The 25,124-nt window shown below is 34.5% G+C and overlaps 1 protein-coding gene across 15 annotated transcripts in view; it reads right to left on the reverse strand.

Annotated features, from left to right (window-relative positions):
• The window catches only part of LOC105209807 (transient receptor potential cation channel trpm), a 217,511-nt gene that overhangs the window by 41,214 nt on the left and 151,173 nt on the right, over positions 1–25,124 (reverse strand). For all 15 annotated transcript variants that reach the window (XM_054233947.1, XM_054233946.1, XM_054233945.1 and 12 more), the window contains 9 exons: positions 20,044–20,200; positions 16,828–16,975; positions 15,917–16,103; positions 15,612–15,768; positions 13,920–14,021; positions 2,560–2,746; positions 2,116–2,305; positions 1,650–1,861; positions 863–1,015 (listed from right to left, as the gene is read on the reverse strand). In XM_054233947.1, the coding sequence (XP_054089922.1) occupies positions 863–1,015; positions 1,650–1,861; positions 2,116–2,305; positions 2,560–2,746; positions 13,920–14,021; positions 15,612–15,768; positions 15,917–16,103; positions 16,828–16,975; positions 20,044–20,200 (1,493 nt within the window). The remainder of the gene's footprint in view (positions 1–862; positions 1,016–1,649; positions 1,862–2,115; positions 2,306–2,559; positions 2,747–13,919; positions 14,022–15,611; positions 15,769–15,916; positions 16,104–16,827; positions 16,976–20,043; positions 20,201–25,124) is intronic.

Consider the following 25,124-nt stretch of genomic DNA (forward strand, 5'->3'; position numbering starts at 1 on the left):
TATTTTTATGTTGATTTTCAAAATGAAGATACAAACTTTTCACTATAATCAACTCAAATATTTTTTTTACTTGAACATTGGAAAGTATTTTTATATCAATACTAATCTTTTTTAAATATTTCTTTAATTAATATTAAAAACAGTCATTAAAAATGTTTACTTAAAAATATTGGAACAGAATTTTTAAATTAACACCAAAAAAAGTTTGAAAAATTATTTTTAGATTTATAAACTTTAAATTATAATATTATATTTGTAAAAATGTGAAAAATATTAATTAAAAAATTGAAAATTAATAAATAATATCAAAGGCTTTAAAGTATTTTGTTTATAAAAATTTGATGAAAACTTAATTATCAACAGCAATATCTTTTAAAAGATTTTTTATTTAAATTATTTTTAACTAAAAAATTGTTTTTTAAATATTTTAAATGATTTTATTTTTTAATTTTTTTGTTAATTATTAATTATTTTTTTATTGTATATTTTTAATTTTCAAATAATTATTTCTTTACTGTATTTTCATATAAAAGCCAAGAAATTGCAATTCCTTTTTCAATTATTTTTTTTACGGTACCATTTCATTTATCAAAAAAATACCAAAAAATATTTAATGTTTTTAATATCTTAAAGTATCTTTACAATATTTATAGAGTAGACAACAACAATATTAATGAAAACTTTACTCCACTTCTATAAAAATATATACAGTTTTTAAGTTTTAAAATTGCGAACAATTTTTAGAAAATTGCTTCGGAGTTAATTAAATTGGTTAACAAGTTAACGTAATTGTAGAAAAAAAGTTAATAGAAAAAGAAAATAACAAACGGGATTTGGGTAATTATTGAACCTTAGTACATACCTCGGCGTCAGGTTGCGAACGATCCGAATCGTCGTTGTCCAAATTTTGATTCTCTAGATGCTCCTCTTCGGTTTGTGGCATTTGTTGTAGCTCTTCTTTGGATTTGAAATCCAAATGTCTGATATAAAATGGTATCAAAAGACCTAAGATGACCTGGAAATAAGTGAAAGTAGCATGCACTTTTTCGTTAGATTAAAAAAAAATTATAGGTGTTGAATATGACGATATTGAAGATTAAGAGCTCAACAATGGAAGCTCTCTGACATTTTATCAAATCTTTACGAAGGCTTTTCGTTAAAATTTAAGAACTGTAGCACAACTACATTTGATTTCCTCTAGAAAGGCGAAAGTAATCAAATAAAAATCTAACTATTTCACACTAATAAAATTCAAGATTTAAGAGAGTGGTGAAACGAACACATAACTCGCCTAAATGTTGAATGGGATAATGAAATTGAGATAGGAAAAATTAATACACTCAAATGAGCATCCCATGCACTCTCTTAATTTGAATCCAACTGGATAGCTAAGTTATGCCTTTCCTCGGAACATACAGTAACAAGAGTGCAGAATTTAAGCGAGGTGAGCAAAGACGTGACGAAACTAAGGTGACTTGTATCAATTGATTAACTTTGGTAGAATTTCAAAACTAGTATATTTAAAGAGATTCTATTTTATATACGTAATATAATTTATTAAGGCTTCTTGAGTCATAATGTACAGCATATCTATATCTAAGCTTAAGACCACCAACATAATACAAATTCAATAATATAAATCAATTCACCTTAATATTTGTATTTTTGCGTGTTCGCAAACCGCCCATCCACAAATCGGCCAATATCACTTGACTGCTTGGATGCGCCAAGAGTGCACGATGATTGGCAGCCACCGCCAGCGAAAGGCAACTTTGGTTCGACCATGAGTGCAGCTCACAGGTGAGTAGTCGTTGAGCCTTCTCCCCATCAGTGCGATAGCTGAAGTCCAATAGTTTAATACCTGGAAGAGAAAACGAAGCGAAAAGGTAGAACGTGTAAGAGAGAGAAAGTAAAGCTTTTGAAGTGGCGAAAAGATCAATGAAGACTTTGGTATTACTAAAGACACTACCGAAGACATATTGCTTTTGTTTTCAAACGAATTTCCCACACTCCCACTCTCTTTCAGTTAAAACAAAAGCAGGGAAATAACAAAAGCGCTCGGGAATAATTAAGCTCGATGGGGTTAACATATTTGTCCGCCAACAAAGAACGTACCTTTGCTTTCGAATTCCTTCGCATATGCACGCAATTCATCATAGATTTCCGTATCTAAATCATCCTCGGCAGCCTCGTGCGCCATGGCCTTGTAAAGTTTACAGGCCACCAGTGATTTGGCTAACGCCTCCTCGCCATGCGTCCACATCAACAAAGCCATTTGTTGACGCTTCGTAAGCACAGCCCAAATCTGAAAAAGGGAGACAGCGAAGAATCACAAAGGTTAAAAGCATATAACGGTTTATATAAGCACACATTATACTATAGACGGCGCTTTAGAAATTCGCCAAGTGCGTTTGACTTGAGTGCGACGCTTTTATATACTCATACAGTTATATAAAATTATTTGGCCATCTAATTTATGATGCTTGAAATTATTACCGTTAACGCATTTCAGCAAATTTCACGCACTCAAGTCATTTGCTCGCTTGCCGCAGTACTTACCAACAATTCGTTGAAAGGAAATTCGAAAAGTGCCATTTCCGTTGTGAACGGCAGCAATCCGGTGACCAAACTCAAGGAATTTGCGCCAGCATAACGTTGATATGTTGAGGATTTGCGGTGTGCATTGGCATAACTGTTCATTACTTTGGCGTAGATCGGACGAAATTTTCGGCGTGTATAATATGAGCTGGAGAGAGGAGGGAGGTAAATACATTTTAAGATTTAGTTAATGTGGATTAAATTGCTTAATTTATAAGTAAGTTGTATATAACAGTAATATTAAAATATAACAGTAATATTAAAATAGAATTAAAAATTAATAAAGTCAACCAGTGGAGAGAAAATCATTGAAGGTGGTATATGATGGTTTGAAAAAGTATAGACTGGTCTCGATCATTTATGACTGGAAATTGTTCAGAAGCGTGGGGCACTATTTGTGTTAAGTTTCCTTTAGATATTATAGTAAATCGGTTGACAACACCGATCTATGTGAGCTAACCAGAATAATCGAAACATACTTAGAAGAATATGAAATAATGCTAGTGGTAAATCTACCAGTAAAAGACCCAGTAAAAGAGCCAATGCAAGATAACTACCCCATCAAAGGCTTTGGAAGTCGTTCTGGATATCCAAAACCATTGATTTGAGGTACATAACATTTACCCTGTCACAGAACACGGAAAAGATGGGCATGGTGAAGACAATGTATTCTGTGTCTTACAGAGAAGAACGATCAATATTACAATTATCGGCAATACTGACGAGATAGCTCTGTGTTCTTTGATGGGTCAGACTCATTTACTGACCATATCACATAGAAGGCATATGCAAACTAATTGACTACAACACTCTAACGCCAAATTTGTGGAATTACAGAAGACGTCAAATGAGATCCTACTTTAACCAGCAAGGCATTATAAATTGCATAAATATTTTCGAATCATTTTTGATTTAGTTAACATAGGATGGCAACTCTTAATACTATATAATATCCTATAATCTAAAATACCCACACATAAATATGCTTATATAGATTACGAAGCTCATTATTACCAATAAAATCTAAACTTAAACTAAAATATGAGGAAGGAGTGAATCTAAAGGAAAATGACAATTTAAAGTTCAACATAACCTTAAAATAAATGCAAGTAGTCTACTACTATTGTATCCACATGTCAGTACAAAAACAAAAATCTACATAAGTACATTTAAAGTTATGTATGTATGTTTACATTCGTAAACTGTTGCTGTCGCACAAAGCCCAAGAGATAAGTAAATACGCACAATAATTGAAGTTAAACAAGAAAAGAGGGTGGGACTGAGGTTAAGGGTCCAACACAATAGTCATTCAAGCGCAACAATGCCGGCGCACTCATAAGGCAGAGAGCAAACTAAATGCTCGTACTACAACAAAACGCTTAAAGGACAATGAATCATAAAAAGGGTCAGCGCTCACTCATTGTTGTTGTTGCCGTCACTCGCTCGCTCACAAATTGCACTGATTGTCGGAGCAATGAGCTAAATCAACAAATGATTTTATTTGAAAGGTTCACAATTATTGATTTAAGGTTTATCGAGCATTTAAAAAGCTTTTAACACAGTCGCTGCTTTACATATATTTGCTTGATGCGTAATCTGGCAACACTTTGTTGTCCCATTTCGAAATGGTCTCAGCGGCGAGCGGAAATGGAGTTTTGTAGAAATTTCATGTTGAATTGCTGAAGGCTAAATGTGGAATTCCACATTTGCGTAAATAGTTGTTTGTTTTAAATAAAACGGTGTTTGCCGAATATTTACAGTGTGTGGCATGCAAAAGGTTGTAGGAGACTTGTGGAATGACATTGCCTTTGTTCAGTTGAGTTAAAGAGACTTCAAGAGAAACTACGGCTCCAGGAAGTGCAGTGTATTCCTTATCAAGTTTATAAAGAAGGAGGACCGGTTGTGCTTTATTGTTTAGTTTTTGTTTTTTTTTAATGGTGCAAAATTTTACAAACAGGGAGACCTTCTAACACCCAATTACGGTGTCATATGACCGAAATTTATTTTTAATATAAATGCCATAAGATTAATGAACTAATAAGCTGTATGGTATGGCTTCTTCAAATTTCTAAGGTCCTTCTTCATAGTCCGATTTTGACATTTTTTTCATAAGTGAAGCCGCAGATTAAGTTTACATTATAAAGTGAAAGAATCAGATGGAATTCTAAATTGAGTTATATGGGAAGTGGTTGTGAACCGATTTCGCCCATTTTCCGTGCGTGTCTACAGGGTATCTCGGAAGTATTATGAACCGAATTTTAACCGAAATCGGTCAAGTAGTTTTTGATGTAAAAAAATAGTAAAAAAAACGAGAGAGTTGCAACCTTCTGCCATTTGTAATACCGTCTTAGCAACTTTTGTTGCGAGATGTACTATATATTGGAAAATACTTCATTACTCTTCAACTTTTTCCACTCTTACCCTCGCTTTAGCATTAATACATGTGTTCTCAGACAAATGAAACATACTGTATGACAAATATGTCTTCCTTGAGTAAATCCACAAATGAAAGAATAAATTGTTTTAAATCTTCTTAAACATAAATCTTCGTGAACAGAATGTTATGTTGAACGAAAGGATTTACGATTAGGTATAAATCAGGCAGAAGTTTATTTTATTTGCTTTTCTATTTAATATCTCATGCAAATTAAAAATAAATTTGAAGAAAGTTTCAAATCTTCGGATTTATGCCATTTTATATGCTTTTCAGTGAAGATACATATAAGTAATACTTTCTTTATTCTCATATCTTTATATTTGCTTTATTCGTTTCTCTTTTAAATGAATGCCCATAATTGACAATTTGAAAAGAGCATAAACATTGGACGTGTATAAATACCTATCACATACATATGCTACTTATAAATCACTTTCTTATATACAAACTAAATATCTGTGATATACTTATTGTATAGCTATATACATATATATATATATATATATATTATATGTATACATACATATATACGAGAATAGCGCTTTGTGCACCACAATTCGTGCTTGATTGGCATTTATGGCTACTGGTAGGCTGTCTGGTGATAAAAAGCACATGCCACTGATATTTGCTGTGCAAAAAGGATAGTGTTAAAAAGGATTTTCAAACGGACAAGCAACACCGACTGGCACGTAGATACATAAAGCTAAATGTGGATTTATTTTCGGACACCTTTTCGGTAGGCTGCTTTCGAGTGACACGTCCGCTGACATACATTTGTATATTGAATTTATTTTATTTGCTTAAATTAAGCAGAACGAATTGCGGAAGGAAATCGTAAAGTTGTCAGCAATAGACAATAAACCGCATGGAGAAGCAAAATTTGTGCAATTTTTCACTCAGACAGGCAAAAATATTTGCAGAAAATATTATATTTGTTGGTGAAAGAGGAAGCTCAAAAGCGCCATAAATAGCAGAAGTGGCATGAAAAATAGTGAGATGTTGTATATTAATTTGGTTAAACATAGTCTGTTCAGATTTCTTTTAACTAAAACTCTTAATCTATGAATTCTATTTTATTCATAGAGGAAATAGTTTCATGGGAGTAGAGAATAATATGGGTCACATAAATATTTAATACAAGTATGGACCAATGCAACCAACACCATGGCAGTAAGGTACCTGGAGCCCACCTTTCAACTGTTTCAAATAAGTAGTTTTTACTTTGTAGGAATGTAAATTTGTCGCCAAGGACGCTGAAATTCTGAAAACAAAATTTCCTGACTTCTAATATTGTTTCGGAAAAAAGTTTTCAAACACATGTGTTTTTTGCAGCTGGTATGACAGCTTTCCCTCTAAAAAAAAATTGTATAACTCTAAACAAGAACTTTCAAATAACATTAAACTAACCAGTTACGGTTGTCATCCACTTTTCTACTAAGGGGATCATCCCAAGTGACGGACTGTTTTTTAGGGATTTTGTAGATTCTTTTTTTCGACTAGTAAATAGTTAGAGCTTTAAGTTTGTTATCATTTATTAACAGATATTTCGAAGGTATCGAACTTGAGTTACAGCTTTCGGAACACCATCGCCTCGAAAAAATGAGTTCGCACCTCCGCCACGATTCCGGAATCAAAAAATGCAAGAAGTGGACTCTAACCAAATGAATATAAGATTAAAACTTTTGTAGACATTTTGAAAAAATTGCGAATTTTGTGTTTTTTTGTTTTGTGCTATAAAAAATAGGATTTTAGAAATTTTTCAGTGTACCTTACAAATTTGAAGTCATTCTCTCAATATATTATGGAGTAAAGTTTGAAAAACACAGTTTTGAAAAAAAAAGCGTTCAAAGTTTCCAGCTGCCAACTCAGCGCTTCACTTTACTACCGTATTTTAAGAAATCAATTTCTGAATAATAACGGGTGATTTTTTTGAGGTTAGGATTTTCATGCATTAGTATTTGACAGATCACGTGGGATTTCAGACATGGTGTCAAAGAGAAAGATGCTCAGTATGCTTTGACATTTCATCATGAATAGACTTACTAACGAGCAACGCTTGCAAATCATTGAATTTTATTACCAAAATCAGTGTTCGGTTCGAAATGTGAAAATCCGCTTTTTTATTGACAAATTTTGTTCAGCGATGAGGCTCATTTCTGGTTGAATGGCTACGTAAATAAGCAAAATTGCCGCATTTGGGGTGAAGAGCAACCAGAAGCCGTTCAAGAACTGCCCATGCATCCCGAAAAATGCACTGTTTGGTGTGGTTTGTACGCTGGTGGAATCATTGGACCGTATTTTTTCAAAGATGCTGTTGGACGCAACGTTACGGTGAATGGCGATCGCTATCGTTCGATGCTAACAAACTTTTTGTTGCCAAAAATGGAAGAACTGAACTTGGTTGACATGTGGTTTCAACAAGATGGCGCTACATGCCACACAGCTCGCGATTCTATGGCCATTTTGAGGGAAAACTTCGGAGAACAATTCATCTCAAGAAATGGACCCGTAAGTTGGCCACCAAGATCATGCGATTTAACGCCTTTAGACTATTTTTTGTGGGGCTACGTCAAGTCTAAAGTCTACAGAAATAAGCCAGCAACTATTCCAGCTTTGGAAGACAACATTTCCGAAGAAATTCGGGCTATTCCGGCCGAAATGCTCGAAAAAGTTGCCCAAAATTGGACTTTCCGAATGGACCACCTAAGACGCAGCCGCGGTCAACATTTAAATGAAATTATCTTCAAAAAGTAAATGTCATGAACCAATCTAACGTTTCAAATAAAGAACCGATGAGATTTTGCATTTTATGCGTTTTTTTTTTTAAAAAAGTTATCAAGCTCTTAAAAAATCACCCTTTAAAATAAAATCAATTTTTGAGTCCAACTCAAAATTCAAGCTGGAAATATACTACACAAAATACTACAATTATGATTTGTATTAGATAGGACCCAAAATGACATTATGACAACAACGTTATATAACATTCACGATTTGACTAATGGTATATAATGTGATAGAAAACTCTCTTGAGTTATTACTGACTACACCATTTTACTCTATCTCTATCTTTATCTATCTACCATTTTATCTTTCTGTCTCTTGCTTTTTAACTACCTGCCACTCTATATCTGCATCACTCTCTTTATCAATATACCTCTTTATATCTCTCTCGTTTTATCCATATCTCACTCCCTCTCTTTCTGCGTGTCTCTCGTTATTCATATCTCCTTCACTCTCGCTATTTTTCTATATATTCAGGTCTCTCTATCTCTTTACATTTTTCTTTCCATCTTTCAAATAAGAATAAAAGTAAAGTTCTTATAAATACTTTGATATCCCCAAATTATCTAGTACTCTGTATTCTAAATGGGAGTTTTGTAGTTATAATTTCTATCAGTACTAAAACGATCAACTAGTCAAACTCTTACACATTTTTTCTAGACTAAATATGTCCTCAAATTGATATTTGAAAATATTTCTTCAATGGAAAACATTAAATCCGCATAGTCCGCCTTATATTACTGTTAGCAAACAGCCTTTAAAGAAAGCATATTTATTGCTATAAAAAGCTTCGCTATAGTTTTTTCATTTTACTTTAAATTTTATTAAAATATTTTAACCCGTCATGTTCCACTATTGAAATATATTTTAAAACACACTTGGGTCATCTATAAAGGAACACACATACGTACAGCAAATGATAAAAGTATACGCCCCACATGTAAAAAAGTGCAAATTAGGCACGAAAATATAAAATTTAATAAAATTGCGAAATTTCATTATTTTGCTGGTCAAAAGCAGACAGAAACTACCATAAAAGCCACAAAAAGTTTCGCAAAAAGTAACGAATGAGTGTGTGTTTATATATGTATATAGTTAAAAAAATATTCAATAAAAACCAACAAACACAAAATCCCTTGTGTCATATAAACAACACGCAATAATCTCAAAGGCAACAACAACATTGACGAAATAAAAAGAAAAAAAACAAAACTTGACCCAAAGTCAGTAAAAAGGGATCTGAGTTTTTATCGCTAACCCCCGCACCCTCATCAACATTATTACCACCTACTAAAGCAACTAAATGAAAATAGCGACGCAACCGAGCACATTATCGGCGCCATCATCATCAAATTGTAGTTAGATCAGCGTTTAATTTTAAATCTAAATTTATATTGGCCAAAGAGGGTGCACTTTGACTTTTCGCAGTTGAAACAAAACAAGCAAAAGTGTGGAAAACTTAAATGAAGTTTAAATACAAAAACAAAAAATAAGTATCGATAAGCGACGAATGGAAGCGAGAAGAAGGATTAAGTGAAATTAGCTGGACTTGAAGATTCGACCAAATTAGCATAAGAAGACTGGAAAATTTGGAAAAAAAACTGGTGACAATGCATATTTAATTTAGTTTTTGTTTTTAATTTAATTAAAATAAGAGAGCAGAAATTAAAAGTTAAATTAAAGCAGTTCAATTCAATTCAATTGTTTAAAGTTGTGCCATTGAAAATTGAACAACAAAAACAAAAATAAAATATTTTCTTCAACCCACACATAAATATATTTCGGCACACACAATCATAAAAATCATATCCGCACAATTACACTCGTCGCGTCGCATTCTTCTTTTTCCGGCGCAGCCCTCCGGTGGCGTATGAGTGATTTGCCATATTGCCATATCAACATGAATTATTCAAAAGCACCACATTAAGTATGTGTAAATACAAGTGCGTGTGGCTGTGTGCTCGGCTGTCATAAATGTCTATTCAAGTGCCTGCGCGAAATTTATGCGTGGCTAAAAATAGCGTTAAGTTGTCGAATTGCTCTAACGCAACAGACGGTGCTACAGTGCGTATAAGTAATGGAGATTTCCTTGAATTTTATTTATGTACTGTATGCTTATGTAAATGTATGCTGCGTAGTGTGCGTGAAAGCGTTTTTTTCTTGCTCAACTCTGCTGTTGTTCTAGTCATAGTCAAGTTATTATATTATAAAATAATATGTTTTCAGTATAATATAGTGGATGTAAGGGAGCAATGTGTGTATTTGTGTTGTAGTAATTTTTAAGTGAGTGAGTGAGAAGATACTCCATCGCATACTTGTATAACTTGAAAAAAAAATACATATATTTTAAACATTGAAAATGGTAAATGGTGTTAACTGCCAGTGGTCTTTGGTGTAAGATGAGAACAATAATATTCTGTATAAATCAAAATATTAAATTATTTATTTCATATGACTTGTGCCAGTCCTTATATTGTTAAAAAAAAATCAATTTTTTGACGAAATTCGATTTTTTTTATCTAATATAGATTTAAATTGGTATTTTCTATGATTACATAGCTGAGCATTTTAGCAGGTACATACAATTATTTAGCACTCAATTTATTACGTAGATTAAGGGAAAGATACAACCATTTCTTAATCAAACCAGAATTTGCTCAAGGGAATATGCTCACTTAATTTTATATGAATATATAGCGCACACTAGCTGATTAAAGTAAAAGGGAGTATCATAAATAAATATTAGCGGTATTTAGGGCGCTAGAGGTAGGTATGGATTGCTTGCCAAAAAGAGTAGTCACTAGTCATGAGCGATATTGCAATTTTTTAATCACAATGAAAAATCAACGCTATTGAAATATTACTCATCAGTAATAGTCATTTATTTGGACACTGTTTCTTATAATAATGTCAAAACTCCTCCTAGTCCTTGCTATTGTGGGCTTTATACCGTAGATATCGGTTCATGTGTGAGATATTTAAGCAAAATTAAGTGAATTTATAGCCTTAAATATAAAGTGGCTTTGTTCCAAAATGTATAGTAATTATTTTTTATATTAATTTAAAGTAGGCCGCAGTGATCTTTTAGTAGATATACGACTTATTTTTCCCTCCTTGATATATTATATTTATATCTATATTTCATTATTCAAATGTATTTATTTTATTTCTGTTCGATTCGCGGTTATCCAAAGTTGGCGAATATCAAACATCGCAAGAAGAAGCATAGAAACATTTTTAAGAGAGCAACCAAAAGTGCATTGAGAGTAAATCTATAGAAATCTTCCTCCAAGATCCAATTCAGTCTTTCGAAAGTAAGCGCAGCTAAGAAGGCTCGCATATTGAATTTGATTATTCCCAACAATGAGTTTATTTAAAAAACGTCCTCTAAAAACGGATATCGTTTGTTGGCTTCATTATGAAGCTGAACTTATCAGATAAATATATTTTGTTAATGTTGCAATGATATAGTTTATGATATATTTTATAGAAATCAATATAATATATTTTATAGAAGTACTACATGGAAGTGAAAACTGCTTGAAAATCAGGAAAAATCCAAAATCATCTTTAAGAACATGTTTCAAGGAATTTTTTTTTACATTTTTGTGGATATATCAGTTTTCATGCGGAATGAAGTGAGTATGTCTTTTAAGTATTCCATCAGATGCATATTAATCCTAGTATTTGAACGAATTCGACGAGAATTTGATTTCGATATATGTCAAAATTTAATAATCAATAATTTTTCGACCAGAGATTGAATTGTGTGGTCTGTTACTGAATTGGCTTAAAGCATGGAAGGGTATAATAAGAGGATATGTTTTAAGGAAATCAAAAATAGGAATGAAACAAGTAAGGAAAGGCTAAGTTCGGGTGCAACCGAACATTTTATACTCTCGCAATTTATTTAGAGATTTATCTATATTTTCGGTGAAAAATTACCCTTAGGCACTGAGTTCTTCATATTTGATATCAGGGGCCTTGAAAAGTCATGGTTCGATTTTGACAATTTTTCCACAAGTGATGTCACAGCTCAAATACACTATTTGTGTAAAATTTTAATTCGCTATCTTTATCGGTTCCTTATGTATACATTATAAAGTGAACGAATCAGAAGGATTCAAAATGGAGTTATATGGGAAGTAGGCGTAATTGTGAACCGATTTCGCCCATATTCCACCAGTGTCATCAGGGTGTCAAAAACGTGTTAAATACCAAATTTCATTGAAATCTGTCGAGTAGTTCTTGAAATATGGTTTTTGACCCATAAGTGGGCGACGACACGCCCATTTTTCATTTTATAAAAAAATCTCAGTGCAGCTTCCTTCTGCCATTTCTTATGTAAAATTTGGTGTTTCTGACGTTTCTCGTAAGTGAGTTAACGCACTTTTTCAACCTAACCTTTGTATGGGAGGTGGGCGTGGTTATTATCCGATTTCTTTCATTTTTGGACCGTATAAGGAAACGGCTAAAAGAAACGACTGCAGAAAGTTTGGTTTATATAGCTTTATTGGTTTGCAAGATATATACAAAAACCTATTTGGGGGCGGGGTCACACCCACTTTTCCAAAAAAAAATACATTTAAACTTTATTTATGGCTTAGATATAGCTCTTTATGTGTTTTTGGTTATCGCCATTTTGTGGGCGTGGCAGTGGTCCGCCCATCTTCGAACTTAACCTTCTTATGGTGCCGAGGAACACGTGTTCCAAGTTTCATTAAGATATCTCAATTTTTACTCAAGTTACAGCTTGCACGGACGGACAGACGGACAGACGAACGGACGGACAGACAGATATCCGGATTTGAACTTTACTCGTCACCTTGATCACTTTGGTATATATAACCCTATATCTAACTCGTTTAGCTTTAGGGCTTACAAACAACCGTTATGTGGACAAAACTATAATACTCTCTTAGCAACTTTTGTTGCGAGAGTATAAAAGTAGTTCATTGGTTACTTATTAATACATTTCTTTAGTTACTATACGCTCACTTCATCTGAGTTGTAATGTTATCGCTTGTGCATTTATGTACAAATTCATTTTAAAACTATAATATGAAGTCTAAAATACTATTCCGCTTTAACTGTATCAAATAACTCAAAACTTTGCTTGCAAACAAATTCCTACACAATACTCGCTATCAAAGTCAACCACATACCAAATATTTCGCCTAAAGCTAGATTCCGGCTTTCATGACAAACATCAAACAATTCACAGTTTAAAGTTCAAAAAGCGCACGCAATTTCGCCACGAGAATATTAAATTTCAAACATTGCTGAGCTAAGCTGCCAGTGTTTGAGTTTTCGCATCATTTGCAAAAATCCTCTGAAATGGACTTAAATTCACAATTAAAGCGTATCCTTATCAAGGATCAATTTTCACCAAATGCCGAGAAATTAAGCAAGCGAGAAGTTTCATTTGTCTAGCGGCGGCTTGTTTGAACACATGCAAACACACTCACGTATATGTGCAAAGCGCTTTCCCATAGCTATATACAAATGTCAGTTGGGATTGAGTGTAATGGCGCACGCAAGAGACCTTTAAATTAATCCCATGCACTGAGGCACGAAGTCAACAATTCAGATTAACACAGAAGTACCTCACTCAAACGCACATACACCATACATACCGTTATATAAACATTGAGATATACAAGTGCTGACCAATGCAAGAAGCCAAAGGCTTCAGAGTTCACACCATTAAACGGTAGAGAGAGTGAGAGTGTGGCACAAGGGTCAAATGTTTGACCCATTAACCCAACAAATGGTTAAACAAACAAGGCAATGGAAGTGGTTAAGCGAGAAGAGAGCGTAAACGCTTCACATTCGAGAGCTGTAAATGTTGTTGGTATATTATTATTATGTTTTTGTTTTTGTTGAGGCCCAAAGTGCAAAAAGCAGTGCCCAAATTTACTTTGCCACCCGCACTTGTTGGTTACTATGAAAAACTTTTCCTCATTAATCCTTTGATGAGTGTTGACATTCACCGCAGGCAGGCTTTCATATTTACTTAAACGCATTACCTCGTTATGGTTTGGTGTAACCACAACAATTTTACGCTATAACGGTACATGGGAATGTGGCAGTTACTTACCGATATGCGCCTCCCATTAATTTGTTAATAACTAAACCGATATCGTGTAATGTGTAGACGTATCCCTTTGGTATGTGTGGACGTACGTCGCGTAAAATATAACTGTAAAGAAACCCAAAATATAAATTAATTAGTTGAATATTATTTAAATTGAATTATGTTTAAATAATTAGAACAAGTTAACTTCATTAAACATATTCATAAAATATGCAGAGAAAATGATCCGGATGTTTATTCTCACATAACCTCACTTTTACTAAATACACTGTGCATGTTGTCTTGATATAATATCGGAACCATTTCTATAAAATATTATTTAATATTTACAAACGGATACTGTTTGAGGTCGGATCAGTCTTGAATTCACTTTGGGCTGCTTTCCAATAGCTAATCTTCCAGTTTAGGGAAAATAACACATACTGTAGAATCAGAGTCCATTAGAATACTTAAGTCAAAAACCCTTATGTAACTATTTGATAGCAGTCAAGCAGCTTCGTGATCTGTCAAAAGTAGCTTCGTAATAGAAATGCACCAACTATGTAGATGCAACGACACATACCCAGTATACGAGCATATTCAAAGTGCTATAGTTTTTTTTACAATTTTTAGGTTTCAGAGTAAATCAACTTTGAATAATAAGAACTGAATTCAAGTTTGTTACAAACAATAATTTAAGCACAAGTTGAGCCTAGTTTCTTCATAATTTATCTCTAATTTAATTATATTTATCCCAAAATATAAAGTGATCTCTCATAATCAGATCCACCTAGTTATATTTCCTCAAGTTGAAGCCAATTTTTGCGATCAATCATTGATTTAAAATTCACATTTTTGTATAGGACTTGGGAGCTATAGAAGATCTTAACGACTTCAAAACTATAATTTTCTTCTAGAATCAATGCTTCTCGGCAACTACCGAGTGTATTTCTACCATGAATAAGCTTCTGATAAAATTCAGTAACCATTCAGGCTCGACTAAAGACTTTTAATGGGCGATATCGTTCAAAAAGCAAAAACTAAGACCGTTAATTTTACTATAAGCAAGTTCATAAGCAAGTATGGTAACATGGTACTGGGTTAGGTTAGGTTGGGTGGATCTAATGGATCTCACTTAGACACTTAAAATCACCAGTCCTAAATATGGTACTAAATGTCATCGCCTTATCAGATGAAAGGAAACTGTGAAGAAAACTTGTATAAGATTAATTAGATTCATGAAATGAAAGTGTAGAGGCCTGCTAAAAGTAATATTGACTCCGATTGGCTTAGATTTGACAATATTTGTGTAAGCTTGATAGATATGATATTGTTCCGTCACAACTGTCAACGCAAGAACGTTAGTTTGATTTGAAGACTTGATCGAAGCAGCAAAGGTTTTATATAACAAATACCAAAACTTTTTATACGCTTTAAGGGTGATTCAACCATATAATTACTGAGATCCATGGAAATAAGGCAGAGTAATCGTTCTGTTCGGTCATTGCAGAGGATCGATTTAAACTGATGAAGATATTTTCAAGGAACTTGACTATCTCCAATTCATTTATTCCTGAGTACTGAGTAAGAACAATAACTAAGTCACAAGTTTAGGATTGTAGTATTTTCATAGAGTCTATCAACGAATAATTTAAACAGTTTCAAAATACCTTTGGACCTATCCAAAACAATTTAAAAAAATCAGTTTCCACTTACCCTAAAGTATTGGCTGGACCATGTTTTGTATTATACAATTCCTCAAGGCGTGGTATTGTCAAAAATTTCTTCATTGAAACACCGTTCTCCAAAAGTAATTTCACAAAATCGATTCTGTCGTGTTCGAGCGCCTGCATCATCGCCTCATCCAGAGCACCTATAAGAAGGCAAAGAAAAGAGAATAGAAATAATGATAAGTAATATGGCAAAAATTGAAGAGAAAAAATAAAACAAAAACGTGCCAAGCGATGCAAATTCAATACCACTCAATTATGAGTTACGCAAGGGGCAAAGCCTTGACTCACCATGCGGCCACTCTTGACCATAGACGAAAATTTCGCTGCGAGCGATATCAACGCGATTCCATGTCAATGCCAAACTCAGCTGTTCCGGTGGGCTCAAGTGTTGCGACTTGAAGAGCGCCGTCAATATGGTCTGATCCAATTCCTGTGCCTCGCCTTCGGGCTTCTCTTGTATGCGAAAAACGGTTATCTGTGTAATTGGAAAGAAGAGAAAAGCAGCAATATTGGGAAAATTAAAAATGCCATTTTTGTTTTGCTTTTGGTATTTTTGGGTTAACAAATCGGATTTAAGGGTAATTTTTGCATACATATAATGAGAAAATGAGATTTTGCTTATCGTGTTTCTTCAGTTTTGCTACTCCTCCTCTTTGCTGCTGTCAGTCAAAGCAATTAAAACGAAATCCGGGTTGAATATCAATTAACTTCGATTTTCCTAATGCCTTTCTGCACTTTCTTGCTTTCTATTTTTGACATGGCAAGCTCATTTAATGTTCCCCAAAGGCTAACAAAACTTTTCTTTTTTATTATTTTTGCGCAATTTTCATATGCACTAATAACGGTAAAAACGAACTAGAAACAATAAAAGCTTTAAGTGCTAGCCACAACAAATGCAGAAAAATCCCACAGAGTATTGAAAATAGACAAACATATTTACAAAGCTAAAAGCAAAGTGCTCTGCATATTTTGCACTTCCACTCATTGATATTACTCTCTCGCAGAAAAATGAAATGGTACAACAAGCTCACACTGCATACCGTTAACTAAGCTCAACAGCAAGATAACAGAAGATGAGACCAGTTGTTTGTGAAAATGACTAAATTGTCAAAAAGCCACAGAGAAACTTTCATAACCAAAAATGTGTCCCAGTGGATGCCAGCCTTTTCATTTATTTATTTATTTATTAATTTACTCACCAAATTTTTATTTCGTGTACATTGCAAAAGTTCCTGATAAAGTTTGTCGGCTTGATCGAAGCCGACTTCGAAAGTTTTTTGTATAGTTGTAATTAAGTAGTCACGCATAGACTCCAGCACCGGCTGCTCCTCGCCATCGGAGGCGTATCTGTAAGAAGAATTGAATATATTAATGAAATTTTGAATTTTATTGGAAGACATGATCAGAATTGAAACTAAGACTCGATTGATGGAGCTGTGTAATAGTGAAGATATTAATAAGTATGCTTACAGGTTTCAGAAGATTCGAAGAGTTCAGCAATGAATCAGCTGTTATATTACTTATAAATAAATGTTTATAAGAGCATATATTCGTGGACAATCTGTTCTCTTTGATCTCACACGATTTAACGTCTTAAAATTACCAAGAATACTGTCTAGCATCCTTATATGAACTTGTTCACAGACTATCTTATACATTTTATCAGACCACTGAATTGAGCCTAAAAAGCCCAGATTCACCCAAATAAATTGTTATTGTCTGAATCATCCCTTTAGATTTAAAATCTCTTATCAATTTTCTGACCCTAGTATGACCTTAGGTTTTCTACTCTGTTGAGTCTACCAGATCAGGCATAATACTCACCTCTTAACCATTAATGAGGATACAATTTGTTTTAAAAGATCTGACTTAGAGCTTTTCAAAATTTCCGTTAGTAAGTATTTCCCATGACAATCTTGAGAAGGTCTCTGAATATATACTGGTTGTATTCAAAGCATATTGGGCCTGCCTGATCTTTATAATAAACATTTAAACAAAAAAACAAAATTTGAAGTAGGCTACCTTCAACAGTAGCTAGTTTCCTTCCAAAAAGCTTTTAAAGCTAGCAGTACCGTTATACTGCTAATATTATTAAAATATGTAAATTTCTCAAAAATATTTTTATTTTACATTTTAGGTTTTCAAATAGTTTAATATTTAAAGTAATTTGTTTGTCAACGCCAAAAGCTCTAAGGACACACGTAGATTTATTATCCGTTTTAATCTGGCGCTAGGACCACCCGCAGTTTAAATTAATTACAATGAGTAAAACGACAAAAAATTTAATTAAACTCTATATATATACGGGTTGGAGTAAACCATGCTACAACAACTAACAAGGTTTAATGCTAGACACTGTCAAAAGTGGCTACTACCACAAAGTAACTGTCTTAGCCCAACGTCAACAGCAAGCCCACACATAATCCGTCATTGAGCGAAGATGAGTAGTGTCAGAGAATTCATTTTACTTAATTGGTACAAAATTTCACAAATAAAACAGCAGCAAGGAAAATTACTTAAACATGAAATTACAAGCAGCACATTCCGGGAGACTGCTGTATGTAAAATATGTCGCATGCATGCGGACGCAGTGTCAAACCGGCTACAATAGGGTCAACAACATGAGTGACAAGCTGGGCACCGCATACACATTCTACCTCGTTACGTCGTCTGCAAATGATTAGAGAGAGATGAGAGAGGCGTTGGCGGAGAATGGCAGGCCATTTGAATTTCAACATTAAATATTTCGGCCTAAACAGTTGTTGTAATTATGCTGGAGTCATGACGATCTCGACTTACAACATCCACAACCAAATAGATAACAATGTAGACCACACTAACCGCCACCACAATAGCACAAATGTCTAACAAGTAGGCCAACAATTTTGAATTGCAAATGAATTAGTGCAAAGTTGTGTAAGTAGTTGGAAACGCAAGTGGTCTTTGCGGCCTTCGCGGTTTACGGTAATATATAAATATTTGTAATGCTAATTTTTCATTTGAATTTAGTTTTAGAGGTGGGCTGATAAGTTTTTTAAGTACTTATCTAGAGATTTTTTTTATATAAAATTTGGTTAGTTTTGGAACGGAATTATAAAGCCAACAAGTCCCCTTATTGGTCTCTATATCTAATCGGATGGATCGAAGGTTAAGGAGAAGGAGGGAGACGGAGTCTTCTGTAGGAAGCTAAGAATCAACATCAGCTTTAGGCTTCCAGACCACTTCGATATCTTTCTTTTCCTCCGAAATATGGCCTCCTAGCTTCTCCAACAGCAGAGCTCCTCCAATACTAGCATTTGAATCAATGGGAGTATGGCCTAGGCTAGTAACAAATTGTCTGACCTCTTTATAAGTAGCTTCTAACTACTTTGCTATCCGACTTGCGTGGGTACCCGGTCACCAAGGAAATTGCAAAGCGGCTAGTTTGTAATTTAGTGTGCCACATTGACATTGGAATGAGAGTGGGTTAGCAGTCCATGGTCTACTTGTATTCGAGCTCTGGGCATATAGACATCGTATGAGCTCACCAAGCGCTGGACAGTAATTAGTATCTGTACAGTTGTCTTTTGGTCAGCCGCTTGTTTTTTTGAATTTATTCTCAAATAGCTGACTGGTCCTTAAGACGCGGCCCTGTTAAATACGTTATTACTTAGACTCTTAGCGGCAGTTATAGGACCAGTCAAAAAGAAGAGTACGAGCTGTAGGAATACTTTGTTAAATTGTTTATTAACTTAGCAATGGACGGAAGTAAGTCAGCTGGGAAAGCTTTTAGTCTTACACCAAGTACTGCAAAAAAGCGCTATAAAAGAAGACAAAACATGAAAGAAATTTGATAAAAAATCTAAAAATGTGATACGTGTTCAAAAAAATTTTTAATGTGAATTTTGTTCCATATTAAACAAAGCGTTATTTCGCCTATCTGTGGGACAATTTCTCAGAAAAATATTAAACAATGAGACTTTTTTTTTCTTCCTTACTAGATATTGAACTTTCTTTTGAGCATCTTAGGACACCCTCCCACTCTTAACCAAACTCCACACAATATTTTAATTAGCGAAGCAACTTTTTTGGTTGACCTTTTTAAGGCTTTCGACTTACTTCAAGAAGCAACAATTTGCCAGACATGCGCCTACCTGTACATAAACCGTTACGAATTTAACCTCAATTAGAGATAATTCTACGAAACTTCAACTAAGTGCGCTCAGCCAAGTGAAGTCAATTGCCATTGGGCGCAAAGCCAAAAGCCGAAAGCTAAATGGATGACCGTGACCAACAAAATAACCCGGACATACATACAAATATCCAGGTTTGTAGCTAGAAAGCATATTTAGGGAATATTCATCGCATTTTTTCTACCTAATAGGGGAGAACTTGATAGCTGATAGCACCGGAGGGCTATGTGATAGTTGACTTACTTGTGCACGAACGCTATCAGATCGGCCGCACGACCCGAGCCATCGCATACCACCACCGGCACCGGCGGCGTATCCGTCACGTACTCAAGCACGGCACGTACCGTATTTGTGCCACCCTCGATAACCAGGCAGACGACCGGTGTGCTGGAATGTGTAACTGCAAGAGAGAGAGAGAGAGAGAGAGAGAACAGAGTGAGTCAGAATTATTGATAAGTATAAAATATAGTTAAAATGAATATAATTATTAAATAATTGCTTGAAAGCTTTAAAAGTACCCCCCCACCCCACCTTGAAGAGCTTTTGCATGCGTCGACTCTGCTGATAATTCGCGAAATGCCGGCTGACAATTTGATCAAGTGCAAATATGCGTGTGAGAGCAGCAGATATGCTTAAATCCCCTGACTTGCAGTGCAGCAGCGACCAGGCAAGCGTAAAAATACCGTTAACGCACATATGCAGTACCACTCCACGCGAGCAAAGCAGTCAACATCCCGTGCAACTTATTATTCCCGTTGACATATTCAAGTCAAATACTGTCATTTCGATTTGCGAGTTTGCTGTTGTTGTTGCATGTGTCCTTGTTGCTACGCTTTGCTCAGTAGCTCATTGTCACTGTGGCACATGGCAACGCAATGCTGCATGCCACACAGCTCATCATCACCGCATCACTTCGGATTGAGTTGCTGAATTGCAAACGTGATGCGCTGAATCCTTGTAGCCTTGACAAATGGCGCACACGCAGCGCATATGTGCACTTCAGTCATAATGACAGAAATATTTGCATTAACCAGTGGTTGCATTGAGCTTTTGTATTTTTTTCCGGCGAAATGAACACATAATGCGCATTTCGTGCGTGTCATTGAGTGTGAGCTGGCCTTGGACAGATGAGGCAACTGGTGAGTACACAAGGGGACAGCTTCTTCATTGAGATAAATGTGGATCCAAAAAGTGTGGGTTGTATTACCATTAATGAGCACCTGATAACCATGGCAATTTCTATAAGCCCAATTAAAGCACTATATCTCCAAGCATTCTAAGAAGCTTAATTCGTATAAGTAGCGCATTCCCAGAACAAAGAGTAGCAGGACAACCTCGTCAACACATGAAAAAGCTTCTGCTGCTAGGAAATGGTAGAAACAATTGCATCATAAAACCGGTATTTTGGACCAATTTACTTCGAACTCAGACCGTTGCAGTGATAGTGATAAGACGAATTGCTTGCAATCAAATCAAAAAGTCAATTGAAAACATATAGGGGTATATCCAAAACCGACAAAACAACTAAAATTGTGTTGAAAATTGGAGAATTTAAGCAGTACGAGGGCTCGATAATATTTTGTTTCATTAAAGTTTTGTGTTTATCAAAAAACCTCTCGTATTCCACATCTCACAAAATGAACTATGAAAACTTTACCGGAGCATTGTTGTGATTTTTAGGCTATGGTAGTTTTTTTTATACCCTGAACAGACAGGGTATATTAAGTTTGTCACGATGTTTGTAACACCCAGAAGGAAGCGTCGGAGACCCTATAAAGTATATATATAAATGATCAGTATGTTGAGCTGAGTCGATTTAGCCATGCCCGTCTGTCTGTCCGTCTGTATATATACGAACTAGTCCTTCAGTTTTTAAGATATCGTTTTGAAATTTTGCAGATGTTATTTTCTATTCAAGAAGCTGCTCATTTGTCGGAACTGCCGATATCGGACCACTATAGCATATAGCTGCCATACAAACTGAACGATCGGAATCAAGGGCTTGTATGGAAAACTTCCGCATTTTACTACATATCTTCAAGAAATTTGGTGTGAGATATTGTTCATAGAAATAGTTTAATCTCCGAAAAAATTGTACAGATCGGTTCACTATAGCATATAGCTGCCATACAAACTGAAAGATCGGAATCAAGGGCTTGTATGGAAAACTTCCGCATTTTACTACATATCTTCACGAAATTTGGTGTGAGGTATTGTTCATAGAAATAATTTAATCTCCGAAAAAATTATATAGTTACTAAAAGAAATGCACCTGTGAAGGGTATATTAGCTTCGGTACAGCCGAAGTTAACGGGTTTTCTTGTTCTAATTTAAGATCGATAACCTGCTACAGAGTGAAACAGTAAAACTGCTTTGTTTACAAATTTAACATGTTTCAAAAATTTAAAAGTCTGAGTTTTTTGTTTCGTTCCTGAAATCTGGGGATACCACACCCTAACATCAGGCGTCATATATGATGAAGATTCAATTTCCATTTAGAGCTGGTAAAAGTCCCATTAGTTGGTCTCATATTAGTGGTACTCGTTGTAGGGATCTCATCCTGAATATTTTTTGCTGTAGTTCCTGATGAACATTCAAAATTTTGAATACATTTGATACCCTAGACTGTTCCACGGGTTTTGTAAGAAATTTTTTTTGTTGCAAATTTATTCACGCGTTTAACTATTGTGAAATTTCTTCCCAAAACGGATTGATTTCGACGAAAACTTAGGATTTTGCGGTTTCAATGATTACAAAAGGATTGTCATTTGTTAGCCGAGAAAAATATTTTATTGAGCCGGTGTGAGTTCAATTCGATCGAAAATTTGCTTTTCACTCCGGTTTCAATGATTTTAATTAATTATTTTTATACTCTCGCAACAAGGTTGCTAAAGATAGTTTTATAGTTTTGTTCATATAAAGATTGGTTGTAAGTCCTAAAACTAAACGAGTTAGATATATGGTTATATATATCAAAATGATCAAATCCGGATGTGTGTCTTTCCGTCCATCCATGCAAGCTATTGAAGTAAAATTTGGTATGAAGGATCGCACTTTGAAGGAGCATATGTGGTTGTAATTTTTTTGAAGAAGAGGGCGTGGCCCCGCCTCCTTTTGTACATATCTCGTAAACTACTAAAGCTATATCAAGGCAACTTTCTAGAGTTGTTTTTTTTAGGTACTATTTTATGCAGTCCAAAATCGATATCGGATTATAACCACGCCCACCTCCCTTACAAAGGAAAACCACAAGAAACCTTAAGTTTCATTATAAAGATGGTACAGAATAACTGTACTCAATATGTTATACACAATTTTAAATGGGAACGGCTCCGCCCACTTAAGGGTCAAAAACCATATCTCCGAAACTACTCGACTAATTTTAATAAAAATCGGTTCATAATATCTTCTTAGCTTCTCAATAATATGTTGTGAAAATAGTTCAAATCGGTTCACAACCATGCCTACTTCCTAAATACCAGAACTTTGAAGTCGACCTGACTAGTTTACTTTACAATATATAAAGTAATTCACTAGTGAAGAAAACTTTGCAAAATTCTGCATTTAAAGAAAAAATAAAAATCGTCGAAATCGGTCCACAAGTTTTCAGGTCTCAATATATCGAATATGAATATAATTCTAATAATATGTCTCCGTGGCAAAAATGAGTGTAATCGGGTCATAACTTCCACTAACTCCCACATACCTAATATAATAGAAACCGTAATCTAACTTTCAATGGACTTTATACCATGTATAATATCTGCCGAATATGTGAGTCAAATTGTGTGTTTTATTAATAAATTTAAATAAATAAATTGCGAGAGTATGAAATGTTCGGTGACATTCGAAATTGGCCCTTCCTCACTTGTTTCGTTAATGTTTATTAGGTTTTCAGATTTCTTGATTTATGCAATTAGAACAATGCTGTTACCAACCTGCATTCTATCGATTTCTGTCGATAAAACATAATCGTTATTCATGGTTAGCGAACAAAGCTAAAATCGCAAACTTTTTAATGGTTAGTTTTCAATAAAAAAACAGGATTGCACATTATTGGTATTCCCCACCGTTAGATAAATTTTGATATAATCATGATTGAAAAGAGATTTTATCTAACAACAGATTTTTTTTTATTTCGAAATTACTGTACTTGGTGCTGAAATGTCATTCCTGTAAGAATTCGAACTGAAGTAGATATCTTAGTAATTCAGAATTTTATCGATGAGCAACCGCATTATTGGATACTGGCTTCACAATAGCGTTAAATAACATCAAAATTTAATTAGGGAAGTATGTGAAGTGGTATAAAATATAGAAAACATTTAAAATAATATGGGGAATTTCATCTTTCTATAGGAAATTACCTTCTACAGTTCTTTGGCTGCTAAGACTAATAGTTTTAGGCATAAACTTTATTGCTTTTACTGTATGGCTTATAAGACCAATATTTTTCAGTTGTGTGAGAAGTATAATTTTATGTTTCTTTATTTCTTCCTTGAGACCTTGATGCCGACGAGATTCTTATAAGAGCTTTCACTTTCACAGAACTTTCACTGCACTGACAAAACCAATTATATGTAGTTCCGTTAGACTTCCATCCCTATACAAAAAAAACACTTCTTATTCTTTGAAACCTTATCTGCCTTGCTATCTTGAAATAAATGAGGCGATAGAAACCAGAGAATACTCTCCACTATATTGGTCAGCAAAACAAGCAAGAAATATTCTGTGAAGCAAAAGTACACTGTTCATAAAAAATAACTCTCGCCTCTTTTAATAAAATAAAATAAAATAAATAAAAATATAAATATAAATTGCATGAATCCCACAATTCCGGCAATCAATGAGGCGAAGCAAATTGATTTTTTTCTACAAAAAATGGCAGACGCCAGTGCTGGCCTTCACACATATGCAGCAGTTATTTATTATGCGGGCCACAAGCTGTTCATATGCTACAAATTGCTGCACATTTTCCCCAAAAACAATTTGTTTCCATATACATATATTCATGTATATGTGTCTGGCCTTTTGATGCCAGCGTTGCATTTGCTCTAACCACAAGTGACATTTCCATCTACTTCCTGCTTGCCAAGCCAAACTAACCGGTAAACCAACTGGTGTATATGCAACAATAACAACAAACACAATAAAATATTGAATTTCAGACCGAATAAAATCAGAGCGGAAGAAAAATTGCAGCATTGGCGCAAATAGATGAAATCAAAACGAACGCAAAGCCAACATTAGCCAGGCAAACAATGCAAGGCTGGAACAGAAACAGAAACACATATCCATATGTGTGAGCTAGAGTGTGTGTAGTC

Source organism: Zeugodacus cucurbitae, chromosome 6 (assembly GCF_028554725.1).
Source record: "Zeugodacus cucurbitae isolate PBARC_wt_2022May chromosome 6, idZeuCucr1.2, whole genome shotgun sequence".
NCBI lineage: Eukaryota > Metazoa > Arthropoda > Insecta > Diptera > Tephritidae > Zeugodacus > Zeugodacus cucurbitae.